This window comes from Salvia splendens, chromosome 10 (genome assembly GCF_004379255.2).
Source record: "Salvia splendens isolate huo1 chromosome 10, SspV2, whole genome shotgun sequence".
Classification (NCBI taxonomy): domain Eukaryota; kingdom Viridiplantae; phylum Streptophyta; class Magnoliopsida; order Lamiales; family Lamiaceae; genus Salvia; species Salvia splendens.
Window position 1 is genome coordinate 20,760,780 of NC_056041.1, and position 14,284 is coordinate 20,775,063.

General features: G+C 39.7%; 1 protein-coding gene across 1 annotated transcript; it reads left to right on the top strand.

Annotated features, from left to right (window-relative positions):
* The first annotated feature begins 5,718 nt into the window (after positions 1-5,718).
* Positions 5,719-12,002, top strand: LOC121750081 (protein FRA10AC1-like). Its single transcript, XM_042144536.1, has 11 exons — positions 5,719-5,870; positions 5,947-6,014; positions 6,220-6,301; positions 6,754-6,837; positions 7,435-7,474; positions 8,010-8,055; positions 9,416-9,474; positions 10,020-10,087; positions 10,507-10,590; positions 10,687-10,751; positions 11,675-12,002. The coding sequence occupies exons 1-11, from the start codon at positions 5,815-5,817 to the stop codon at positions 11,761-11,763; spliced, it is 741 nt and encodes a 246-aa protein (XP_042000470.1). The 5' UTR covers positions 5,719-5,814; the 3' UTR covers positions 11,764-12,002.
* Positions 12,003-14,284: the final 2,282 nt, after the last annotated feature.

Below are 14,284 nucleotides of genomic sequence, written 5' to 3' on the forward strand. Positions count from 1 at the left end.
TTTATGAATACTTATGTTTTATTAATCAAAACCGGTGAGCTATGTATTCGTTCAAATAGTTTGCTTTTTTTCTTTTGTAAATAGTAGTATTACATTTTTCGTTATTTGTGTGTCTGATATGATTTCATCCACACATCTCTTCTTTTGTTATTTCTTTTATTTTATACTACTACACTTATATCAAATATTGAAATAGTATACAATAATCTGCTAAAATATGAAATGTTTCATTGAGAGTGGGTTAAGAGAAGTACAAATATCTTTTTGTTGTTGTTTATAATATCTTTAATTGTTTATAATATTACAAATACTTATTTTAATTACTTCGAATCTGTAAGTAATATTTCTATATTTATTTACTCTATATTCTTTATTTTAAGTTAATATATCTTCACTATTTAAAAATCTTTTGCCCTGTGCATAGCACAGGTGTTAACACTAGTCTCTGTAAAGTTGTAGTATAAAATAATATTATTAACATGATTATAGTTTAAAAATCATTTAACATATAATGTTAATTTAAAACAAAAATTTGATGTATATATTGATTATTAAACAAAAAAGTTACATACAAAGCAAATATTATATTTATTTATACGTTTAAATGATAATAATAATAATAATAATAATAATAATAATAATAATAAAATAATAAACTACATAGTTATGTATATACATTGAATGTAAATGTGATGTGTAAGAAATATGTAAATATCTATAGTAATCTATACAATATATAAAAGGGGAGTTTTGGAGAAATTTACAAGATTGCTATTTAATTTAAAATTTTATATTAAATTAAAAATGTATAATTAAATACCATTTAACTATTTAATTAAAAGCTAAAAACAAGTGATTAAGTGAAGTGAGTGGGAGGTTTTATTATGTCATTTAACCACTCCATTATTTAGAATTCTAGTTACAATAATTAGAATAGCTTCTTCATTGGCCGATAAATATGATAGTTTATTTCTCATTTCCACATTACCTTCTCTGGTTGCATTATTAAATTTTCAGCAATTTTGTTTTCCACTAGGATTCTTACTGTTCACCAATAGTAATACTTTAAAATTCATATATTTTACACATAATTTGTATACCTTTTATGTGATTGTTATATTACTAATTTTGTGATCTTACTGGAAGGTGAAAATTGAAACTATGGAATTCAGAGCATCCACAATGAGGTGTCCTATAGCCTGCCTATCCTCCGCCGCATCACCATTTTATCCTCCTCCCATTCACCTGCAGTGGAATGCCATATAGTCTGCTCTATATTCCGCCATATAGCATTTGATTTCTTTGAATATATAAACACAACAAAATTTGAAAAAAAAACTTCATTTTATTGAAAGTTCAAGGAGTACAGTGCGAAATAAAAAAAACTACAAATTCAACGACAGTTACGTTCCCAAATTTTTTCAACCATGTCGGACATGAGCCGAGCATGGCCTTGTTGGTTGCATATTGAGGCATGTCTAGCTAGAACCTCATTGTAGCCCATCGGTAATCCTCGAACGTGGGGCGGGGTCGCCGTGTTGGAGCTAGATCCAGCTCCATCATCGCCCCAATCGGTGACGCTTCCACCTTCGTGTTCGACTATCATGTTATGCAAGATGATGCACGCATACATGACATCGGCGATGACGTCCTTGTACCAAAAACGCGTCGGGCCTTTCACTATTGCCCACTGCGCTTGGAGCACACCAAATGCCCGCTCCACATCCTTCTGTGCAGCTTCATGCTTTTGAGCAAATAAAACTCTCTTCTGACTCATTGGACAACTGATTGTCTTCAAAAAAACAGGCCACCTCGGGTATATACCATCGACCAAGTAGTACCACATATGATGTCGGCGTCCGTTTGTAGTGAACTCGATGGTCGGGCGGTTGCCATTGCATTGCTCGGTGAAGAGATATGATGAGTTCAGGACGTTGATGTCGTTGTTCGACCCTGCCACACCGAAGTAAGCATGCCAGATCCAGAGTCGATGGTCAGCGATGGCTTCGAGGATCATCGTCGGGTGGCTGCCCTTGTATCCACTAGTAAATTGGCCTCTCCACGCCGTCGGACAATTCTTCCACTCCCAGTGCATACAATCTATGCTCTCTAGCATTACAGGAAAGTCGTGCACCGTCTCGTGTATCTTCGTAAGGGCCTGGCAATCGTCAGTAGTCGGCCTTCGCAAATATTTGTTGTTGTAAGCCTCCACAACTCCTCTACAAAATTTCTTCAGGCACTCGCGACCAGTTGTCTCCACAACTCCCCTCCATAACATGTCTGTCGTGGTGCCGTAGGCCAATTGCCGGAGCGCAACCGTGCATTTCTGCATTGGCGTAGTCCGGGTCTGCCGATTGCCATCTTCCCGATACTGGAAGTAAGGATCACGTGCCTCCAACATTTGGACAATGTTGAGAAAAAGATCTCGCCTCATTCTAAACTGGCGGTGAAAAACCATCGGGCCCCACCGTGATCCCTCGGCAAAATAGTATGCGAACAGACGTTGGTGAGCCAAGTCGTGCTCGCGGTGGACAAAGGTCCGACGTTGAATTGGCCTTTGGATTTGCTCCTCTTGGACTTGCTGTTCCGTCGCTTCACGCTCGCGCTCCATTTCGGCCAAGCATTCAGCTGCATCCTCATGAACGCAATCGAATAAAGCACGAGTCAAGGCCCGAGTAATGCCCTCCGAGGTACTCCAGTCGTCGTCGGGTCTCATTTTTAGAGTGAGAAAAAGATTAGTGTGTGATGAAAGAGAATTGAGAGATCGGAAAGAGAGATTGGTGTGAAAAATGGAATAAGAAATGAGGTATATATAGATTACAAATTAAAAAGAACGTGTTGCATCGTCTGCGGTGTCATCCGCGTCGCCCACAATGGGGCGGACGATACCGCGGACGATGCGTATTCCGACGCTATCGTCCGCCTTGCTACAGTGGCGGACGATAGCCCGCCCGATGCATCGGGCGGACTACCGTCCGTCCTACTGTGAGAGCATCGGGCGGGCTATCGTTCGTCCCACTGTGATGCTCTCACATTCTTTCATTTCTTCATAAGTCATAGGTATATTGTCTTCAGGTTTGGACATAAAAAAATGCATCAGAATATGTTTTCAGAATATGTTTTCATGATCATATGGTATGTGTTTTGTCATTTCTTATTTTATTCAATTTAGTAGCAAGGCGGACGATAGCCCGCCCGATGCATCGGGTCCGCCCCACTGTGGATGCTCTCACATTCCTTCATTTTCATCAGTCATAGGTATATTGTCTTTATTTTTTTAATGTGGGAATTCCGCTGGGAATTCCGCTACTGTGCAGTGGAAATTCCGTATGACGTGGTAGGGCAGTGGGAAGTCCGTATGACGTGGCAGTAGGTGTTTTTGGGAATTCCGTCGGGAATTCCGCTCCACTCCTGATGCTCTAAAATGTACGAACTTTATTTTTCAGATACTAATTTTGAAGTGTACTCTCAAATAAATATTACTCCTAAGGGCATCCGCAGTGGTGCGGATGTCCCGACGGAATTCCCCGCGGAATTCTCAAAAACACATCCTGCCACGTCATAAGGACTTCCCACTGCTCTGCCACGTCATACGGAATTCCCGCTGCATAGTGGTGGAATTCCCTGCTGAATTCCCGACGGAATTCCCACAACAAACAAAATTAACAAATTAAACACTTTTCGGAATTAAACAATGTATGGAATTAAAAAGTTCGACACGAATACAGAGAAAATTTAACCACTTTATTTTAAAAAACATACTTGATTAAAAAAAAGTACATTATTTTTGAAATAAAAACCGGTTTCTCACTCCTCGGATTCCCCGCCATCGGTTCCCTCGCCATCCCCGCCGTTGCCCCTCTCGCCGTCGCTATCCGACATCGCATCGAACCCCAAGTCGCGACGCATACTGTTGAGGAGGGGTCTAAGCTTCCGCTTGTAGTGGGGGTCGGTTGCTTGGCACCATTCCTGCATCCCACGTAACAATGTGTCATGTGCGGCGATGCGGGCATATGAGGGGTTCTCGGGATCCGGATCGTTTTGGGTGGGTGCTGTCGATTGGGCCTCGGCGGATCCGCTGGGACTTCCCCTCGACAAACATGCGGCGGACCTTTGCCCAATCGGGCAACGGCGGAGGGCCGAAGACGTGGGAGTGGGGAACTCTGCATCGGCGAGGGGGAGTTCAGCGAAACCAGCACTGCTGCTGTACTCTCCGGATGCGCTGATCCTTGTCCGCTTCGGCCAGCCGGATCCCACACCCGCAGTGAACTTGGGTGAATCATGCACCGCGAGATACACCTCCCAATATTTGAATTCCCCGAAGCCCTTTTCGGAGTCGAGGAACTGCTGGTGAGACAACAGCTTCATATCCTCGGTGGACATGCCACTGGTTGCCGAGCGGAGGTTGTTTGTGTAAATGCCGACAAATTGGTTGAGCGGCTTCTTCAACCGATCCCACTGTTTCCGGCATTGCTCCGAGTTGTGGAGCTTCCCCGTTGGCGGTTTGAACTGGAGGTAGCTCTGGCTAATGCGCCACCACATCCGGTCGTTGTGCTGGTTCGCCCCGACATATGGATTCTCAACCACACTGATCCACGCCTTCGCCAGCGCGACGCACTCGTCCGAGCTCCATATGGTCCTCTTGGTCCCGCTGGATCCCTCCCCCACGTCAGCAGCGTACACCGGGACGCCCCGTCCACTGCCCCTCCCTCGCCCTGTCCTCCCCATCCTCTCTGTCGCCGGCGGATTCTCCCGGATCGGAGAAAGCCTCAACTCCTCCAACGAGAACGTGTCGATGCCAGTGAACTGAGTCTCAAGAGGAGAACTCACCGGGTTGTCCGTTGACAATAGGTCCATAAAGGGCCGATAGACGTTGTCCACCGGCGATTGAGGGACCCCCGGCCTACTCCCCCCGAAGCGCCAGGCGATCCTTGCATCATCCCGGGCATCATCATCCCCGACATCTGGGGCATCATCCCCGACATTTGGGGCATCACCCCCCTGCATCTAGGGCATCATCCCATACCACTGTGGGTACATGTTGTAGTACCCCGGCATCATGCCCGATGGCATTTGAGATTGGGGCAGCATCCCCTGAATTTGGGACATCGACTGGGAAAATTGCATACTAGATGGGAAAATGCGGCGCCGGTGAATCGCTTGAGGCGGGAGAAGAATCGCTATCGTGGTGCTCCATTGATGATTCGAAAGAAAGGTATTTAGAGAGAGAGATACTCGTTAAAACAAGTGGTGTGAATGAAATGAAGTTCAATTGGATGTATTTATAGAAAATAAAAAAACATTTAATGCAACACACGGGAATTCCGTGCGGAATTCCGTGACAGTCCACGCAATGGTGGGGTCAGGATGGAATTCCGTGCGGAATTCCGCTAAACTCCGCGGACCTGCGACGTCTTCCTCGGAATTCCGTATCTGCGCCCGGTATGCACAATGGCGGACGTCCGCCACGGAATTCCGGCACGTCCGTGGGAATTCCGCGTTGACGTCCGCCATTGCGGATGCTCTAAACAACCTGTATTATTCGTCTTATATTATTGACACTTTTATTTTTAGTATGTCCCAGACAACCTATATTATTTATGCTTTAAGTAATAACTAAAATAATTAATTAAAATTATAAACTCAGTTAAATATTTTCTTATTATATTTAAAATATTAATTTACCATCTAAAAAAGAAAGGTTCGAATAGATGAAAATTTAAAAAGTGACAGAACAGAACACTACTCCAGAAATAATGAAATTCCCTTTTGATTTCTGATCAAAATCGAAGCGTCGCTGAGATATAGAGATTCATGGCGTCATTTGGGTCTATCAAGCAAGAAATTTTCGACAAACAAGCAAGAAAGCAGTATGTGTTTTTTTTCTCTGTTTTAAATTTTTATGTATATTCGGAGAATTCTGAATTAGGATATCCGAACAATCAGGCAGTATCAGGACAATATACGAGGGCTCAACGCATTCGATCGCCACAAGAAATTTTTGAATGATTACGGTCAGTTTTTTAATTTTCGTTTCATCAATTTATGACTGTTATTGTAATGAATATGATAGGATATGGCCTTTTATGAACAATCATAGCATTAACAAAAAATACTATTTCTATGTATATGCATTTCTGGTTCTTCTGTGGGAAGAGCATTTGGGGATATTAGCAGAGGTCAATCATTTTTTAAAGTCATTTTATTTTATGGTTGCAGTTGCTTATTATGGAAAAGAGAAATCTGCTCGAGAAATATTGCCGGTTAAAACTGACCAAGACACCATTAGAGAAGGATATCGGTAGGTTTCAAATTTCGTTTGATTTTAAAATGCTCCTGGGAGTTCGAGCTTCGAAGATATTTGAGTTTTAAAATGTTCTGTTGTGACAACCAAGTAGAAGTGATTTGTTTGGTCATATGGGTTTGCTTTGGGAGCTAGTGAACAATACAAAGCTTTTGATAGAAAACATAAGCCCTACTATATATATTAGGCTTTATACTGGTATCTAACCATACAAAGTCCAGTGACTTAGTACTAATACTTTGTAGTATAAGTTTTTGTCATTGAAATACATTCAGAAATTGAAATGATATGTTCTAGAAATCGTTGATTGTTTGTACCTTTGGTTTGAAGATCTAAATGACTAAATCCAACATGTAAGTATGCTATATGAATAACGCTGCAGTTTGATTATTTGAGCTCTTATGTTTAGTCAGTGATCCTAACTATTTCTTTCGTCATATTCCCAAAAGGTTCATAATGACTGAGGAAGATGACATGAATCATTCTTGGGAACACAAGCTAGTAAAGCGCTACTATGACAAGCTGTTCAAGGAGTATCCTTTGCATAAGTGATCTTAGTATCTTACTATGTTATTGGTTTCTCGTGTTTTTCTACTGCCTCCCTGGGGTTGAAAATTAGTAAACATGATTCAATCACATCGTTGAACTCGTGAAAGACAATTCATGTATTGGAGGGTGAGCACAGAGATATAGCTATGTGAGTATGTCCTTTATTTCAGATTGGATCTGTCAAGTCTATGTCTGTTGCAATTTAATGACATTGAGAAATTTGTTTTGCACATTCACATGGCCAAAGTAGTTAGAAAAATGTTAACTCAGGGACATTAGATAGTTCTCGGGTTACTAGCTGACATATGATAAACCAATATGCCAAGACACATGATTCCAAAGGCCGAAATATAAAAAAAATGCTAGTTATACCAAACTTAGTGTTGAAGTAACTAGTGAAAATGTTGTCATGTCATCTTACTAATTCTGTTCCCTTAAATATACATGTCAAGTAACATTCAACATCATGATTCATACAATGTTGTGGTATGAAAAAGTTCTTAAATAGAATCTTTAGCTGCTACATTGGTTTTTGAGAAACGGATTCTTCCAATTTATTTATTTATCTTAACGCTTTCAAGATATTGCATAGCTGACATGTCCCATTACAAGACTGGCAAGGTATGAGTTTTTTTTATCCTTAGCATCTAGTAGGCTTTTATAGTCAATAGGATCCCACCCCATCTCTCGTTATTACTTTACCTCTAGAGCCTAGAAGAATGATCAAAATTTGTAGACTCAAATCTCTTCCAACAGTAATCAAAGTAACCAGCTGGCTTCCCATAGATGCTCAACTTCAGCCAGATGGTGGATTATGAACTGCAGTATCTTTGATTAAACCCAAGGAATGCTAATTTTTTTGGCTTGGATATGTATGGAGACGTCCATCTATCTCATACATATATTCTGCTTGTTGTTTACTTAGATTTCTTAAACGAGGACCCTTTTTGGAATATAAGAGAATTTGAACGAACACTTGTACTTTCAGCATATTTCAGAACGAATTTATTTGGGCTAGCTAGTAAGACTCACCTACTTAGCTATACAGTATATTTAGGTGACCCGCATGCATGCAACTATTGTTTCTGTAGTTTTGCATGATTTAGTTATTTTATACTAAGCCTTTTTGCTAAAACGTAGCTTGTTCTATTTTTAGATTGGTCTCAGATGGAGGACTGAAAAGGAAGTAATAGCTGGGAAAGGTATGGTTTACTTCAAATTCCTTTTCTCCTATTAAGTACTTAGAATTAAGTAATTAGGACAGCTTTCAACTATAAGTGTTAATGGAAAACATTTTTACACGAAGCACTCAAATGATGCTTGTAGCATGATTCTTCCTCTGTCTAGCATTTAGTTGTAGCAGAACTTATCTTCTAACTTTTGCATTACTGTTGTAAGTATAACTTTTAGTGATAAGTCAATATCTTCACAGCCAATGAAAATAAAGGAGAACAAATCGTGGGAGGGCTAACCAAGATTATGTCTTATGCTCTTGGAAATTCAAAATATAATCTTTTGAGTGTAAACAATAAGTTGGCAAATAAAAATACTATTCTAGAATTTGTAGAACCAGGTAAAGTAGTTAGTTATCTTTTGTAAGCTAACCATCTTTAATGCTTTAAAAAGTTAATTATCAAGATGATTCTAGGTTTCCATGAATTTTATTGAGAACCACTAATTTTCTGGATCATGGAAGTCAAACATGAGTGAAAAATGATGCTTTCTCTTCATTCTCAGTTTAAAGTTAAGTTTTTGTTGAAAACATTTCTCTTTACTGTATTCTAAAATAAAACATTGGTGATCCCTTCTTAGTGTTGGATTGTCCATTTAAATATTCATCAAATGCAGTTCTAGGGCATTTTGTACTTTGGCTAGGGATCTCATATTAGCTACACATCATATGGTAGAAATCAGTCATACTACTGAGCTATTTCTAGACTATCTTTTTAATTGCTACTTATTTGTTTTCATGTATTTCGGGTACCTTTTCTGGCACCACCACACCAGTCAAGTGTTGTATTGTCCCCGACCCTTGTAGGTATTAGGTAGTATGGAGTATGCTGAAAGTAAATTAGTTATGTGAGGAGAAGATTAAAGGGCAATTCAGTTTTACTCTGGGAAGGCGTTTGACATTTAGGATTCAACAAGATTAATTTGGAGTTCTCTTCCTTATTGGTGTTACCTGATGGAATTATTTTGGTGTACTTCCTTTGAAAATTAAGTAGTTTTCCCTTTTCAAAAAATTTCATATGAGTTTTGGTTAACTCTACCACTAATGTAATAACTATGACATGACGACCCTTCATTGTGTGCAATGGGTGGTGAGTCGCCATCTGCATAAGTGGTTAACCTTTTAGGCAACGAAAGGCATGCCAAGTGTCAATGAAAAGAAGAATAACTTAAAAAAAAACATTAATGTTTTCTAAAAATGAGGTGTTATCCATGAACGATCTTTTGGGTGCTCTCTATTCATTATAGTTTGTTGCTTTTCAGTTTCAGCTTATGGAGTTTCTGTTTTTCTCTTTGGAATTAATTCTGACTGAATGCCTCTTAAACTATCAGGACAGTTTGTTTGTGGCAATAAGCACTGTGACCATAAAGATGGTTTGTCAAGCTATGAGGCAAGTTTGTGGCCAAGATTATCTGCCAATTATTTTTTAGTGAATGAATGAGGAATGGAAACCACTTTCTTTTGGCATCATTTGCCTCCTATTTCTAGGTGACATTGGTATCATTTTTGTGTGGCCTTATTTTCTGAATGGAGCTTAATGGAACGATAAAAAATTTACGGGGGATGGAAAATGTGCTTGAAAATGCTCCAGTTACTAGCAAATTTCAAAATCTATCATCTGTACTGTATGATCTGGATTTGAAAATGACGGAGAGGAAATTAGCATAGCAATTTTACGGAGAAGGAGACAGTGGAAAATGTGCTTGAAAAGGCTCCAGTTACTCGCCAATTTCAAAAAGCTATCATCTGTTCTGTATGATTTGGATTTGAAATGACAAAGAGGAAATTAGCATAGCAAATTGTTCCAAATAAAAAGAGAACCCCAACTGAATGTTTGATGTTCCTAATGACAGTATACAAATTTATCTATCATTGAGGCTTTCTTTTATCTTCTTTATGGATGCATTAGCTAACGTCTCACTTATGCATATCCAGGTGAACTTTTCCTATTTTGAAGCTGGAGAAAACAAACAAGCTCTAGTGAAATTAGTAGCCTGTGAGGGGTAATTTATTAACAGTTTCATCATTTTGTTGTGTAGATATAATTCTAAAGCAAAGGAACTTATTGTCTCTCACCTAGTTAACATACTACTAGTTACTTAAATATTCCTTTTGCATTTTAGTTATGCACCTGATATATCACCTATTGGTAGGTATACTGGCGATCTTATGTTGTTCCTTATTTTTGGTGTTAGATGCACAGCTCATAAAGTGAACTTTTAATAAGGCCTTCACAAAGGCCATTAAAATGTAGTTTTAGATTTTTTTGCCAAATTGATAATGAAGATGAACTATAGCAGGGATCACTCAAGTTTAGAATCTACTTTTATTTTATCTTATTTTCTTCGCGAATTTCATATTGAAGTTGATTTGTGAGTTTTCTAGATCATGAATTTCTATATTGAAGTTGATTATCGGGTAGATGTGCAGAGAAGCTATATTATAAGAAACAAAAGGAGAAGGAACGATTGAAGAGAATAGAAAGCGAAAAGCACCAAAGGAAAAGGTGAGCGTCCTGTTAATTGTATTTAGTACTATGTACATATTTCTTAACGAGACTAGAAATTCAAAAAAATTGTTTGGGTAATTAATTTCCTTTTAGGGATCACTCTGAGAGTGATGATGACACAAGTAGCAAGCATGGAAAAGGCAAAGAGAGGAGAAAAGGTATTATGCTTCACAAAATTATGCTCCTGAATTATTATCACTTGTGGTTTATAAATACAGGATGGAGAGTTTAAAGTATTACAACCGTAGAGTTTAAATAGTACTATCATATACATACTCTCAGCAGTCGTTCCCTAACTATGGAAGATAAAGGCATTATGGTCTTTGACTCTGTGATAGTGTAATATAGATATCTTCTTGTGACTTCTTTCTCCTTCAATGATTCTTTGGGAGCTGGATTTGTTTTCCTTGCTAATAAAATTGTGCATTGCCTGTTTTAGTAGCCTTCTGATATCTCAAAATCTATATTCTGGATAGGCGGTTAGGGTATTCTATTGATATCACTCTGTCAAGCTTCCAAAACCCAAATTCTTTCCTTGATGGGTGCTAGTTTGGGCCATTATTATACATATCTGAATTGGATGAAAATAATGGGACCATAATGGATGTCTTATCTGAATCCTTTTTGGGAGTCGGATCTCTAATTTATCCACAATTTGTTCTTTAAAAGCAAATATTTTGCTGGTTCATTCCTCACCTCAGCTCACTCTGCACCACCAGTAAACCTGTAGAAAACATTACCCATGAACTTCAGCTCTGATGTTTCAGCGACTTGGAGAGTGTGAAACTGGCCTTAGTTTGTAGGTCAATGGCGATAGCAGTATCGAATTCTATACAGATGGTAGGTTTAGACATGAGAAGAAAGGTAAAAAAAACTTCCTCAGCAGCTTACATGGTAGGATAGATTTGGCTTCAAGGTTATGTTAACAAGCATTACCTGAAGTCCGTATAAAAAAGCTTATTGGTGAATGATTTTCGGTATATGGTTGCTTTCTTCCCCTCCCCCTCCAATTAATCTTCCAAAATAAATTCGTCTCCTGTTTGGCAATTTCTTGGTTTGTGAATTTGCATTTGGCTTTCAGGAGGCAAGGCTTTGACATCTGACAGTGATCATAAGCCAGACGATGATGATGAAAACTTTGACGAATATCTCTGTGGGATGTTTCCTTGAACATTACAAGCGTTTTCATTCGAAGGAAGCATTCACTGAGTTCATCACACCGATGTTGCCATTGCTAATGTGCTTTTAGAATTTTATTCCAAAATGCATTCAGCTTGCTATTTTATAAGTACTACTTTTGAGTTGTGCTTATACAAGTTTGTGGGTTAGTACATGTTCTTCCAACTGGGAAATGTTGCTTCTTATAAATTGATTTGGAATACAAGTGAATGATGTTGTTGGCCTTGCTACTATACATTCTTTACCCACCCTGTTATTCTAATTAGATAATTTGGTCACCTACAAATTCTTGTCTTGATCATGGAAACTTTTTCATTATTGGATCATATTATGATGAGTGAAATAAAGCCACGAGATTGGAGTACAATATGTAAATTATCTTTTGCTTTTTTCTTTTCTTTTCTATTGAGGGTATACTTTATGTTCAAACCAAATACTATTTCTCATATGTAGATTTATATTTAAGAGTAAAATGAATCGTTGAAATATTTATGTAAGTTACATTATAAAAATACAAGATAAATTCAGTTTAATAGTAGCATGTCATTTCCCCCCTTATGTGAAAGGAGAACATTTATGATTTCTTCATGACGGAATAACCGCAATATTCATTGCTATAGTAAAGTTACAATGTTGATTTATAATGTAAAAAATTGATAAATTGACATATACGTGTATTTGCATATAGGAATGGTCATTCACAATTCACAAGGAATGCCAATTCCCTAATGGGACTCCCAATTAGTCCCATCCTAAGTGACATGTCTCCAGTCTCGTCCTTCACATCCAGGATTCGAAAACAGATGGGTGGAATATATATTACGGGTTTAGTTTAGGACAAACATGACTATTTTTTTCGATATACAGGACGGTAAAAAACAAACAGAGTGAGCGAATAGGGCAATTTTATGTCTGGATAAGAGAAAATAATTATAAAGGCTCATTTACTATAATATAAAGATATGTAAACTGTAATAGTACATGTGGACTTGATGGCAAGATAGTGCAAAAAAAGGCTTTAACCATCATTATTTGTGTTTTGCATTTTAAGATTGACAACCTTAATGTTTTTTTTTTTTTTTTTTTTTTTTTTTTTTTTTTTTTTTTAATCAAACACCTCTACGGTGGAGGGTTCGTGGGTCCCTCATCCCTATATTTCCACAAGAGATAATTACAAGGCGTGGCCACACCCAAAAGTGGTGTGCCGTAACAAAATCAAGAGTAGTATGCGGTCCGATCCCACAAGGTTCGGACCTCATCATACTCCTTTCCAAAAAACAATTAACCACAAAGCTAGTCACTATTGTCTCCCGTCGTCTCATGATCAACTTTGATGCCCGTCCCCGTCTAGGTTTCGGATGTGCGACACTCCCATCTCGTCCAATCTAACCAAGTCCAATAGTTCTCTCGGTGCTGAGTTGTAGTGCATTCGTAGGCCACTGTCTTGGACTAGCCCCATTTTCGCAAGGAAGTCCGCCGCTTTGTTCCCCTCCCTGTGTATGAAGGTGGCTCGGAATTTGAGTTGGCGTTTGAGAATGGTTAGTTGCGCCACCGCTTGCCGAGCGAGTGCCGGCCCCCATCCCGTCCCATTGACCAATTTGATTGCTTGCTCTGCATCTGACTCAATCCAGATTGGTAGGCCGTATTCCTTGGCTATATTTAGCCCGTGGATCATGGCCAACAGCTCCGCTTCTAACGCCGAGTGGGCTTCAAGGGGTGTGCTGACGGCGACGAGCATCTTACCCGAGTGGTCTCGAATAATCCCGCCAGCCCCTGTACTGCCGTTCGCTTCATTATAGGAGCCATCCGTGTTGAGCTTTATCCACGGCTGATCCGGGGGGTTCCATTTGATTGCCATGGCTAGGGGTAGCGCCCTGATTGCCGCCGCTTGTTGAGGAATATTGATTCCAAGTTTAACTCCCTTCCAATGTTTCGGCTTCAAGCTTCCATTAGACATAGCATTTCGAATGAACATGTGGACCTGCCATACCACGTTTTGTGGTTTAAACTGTGTGCCTTGGTGGCGGCTCCTGTTTCTCTCCGACCAAATAAACCAAAGGATGAGGTATGGAGTGGCTCGGCTAAGATGTTTCTTGTTCGGCTGTTGGCACCTTCGCGCCCACACTTCGATTCTCGTAGGGATTGTGTCATTGATATGGATGCGTGGGAACGGGCCTGTGAACCAGCCGTCGAACTCACTCCATACTCTGCGAGCTCCATATCCCTGGATGAAGAGGTGTTGGAGTGACTCAGTGTTCGGTCTGTGGGGGCAGCATTGGCACTTAGAAGCTAGCTCAATCTCCCGCCACTGAAGTTTCGTGTCAACCGGCACCCGATTGGAGAGAAGCCTCCAGATAAAGATGGCTATTGAGTTGGTGAGGCCTACCTTCCAAACGTCCCCCAAACCATGGATGATCGGGTTTCGTCCTCGAAGTGTGTCCCATGTCGAAGCCACCGTGAATTCCCCATGCTTAGAGAGGTTCCACCTCGGGATATCCTGTTCGTCATGGAG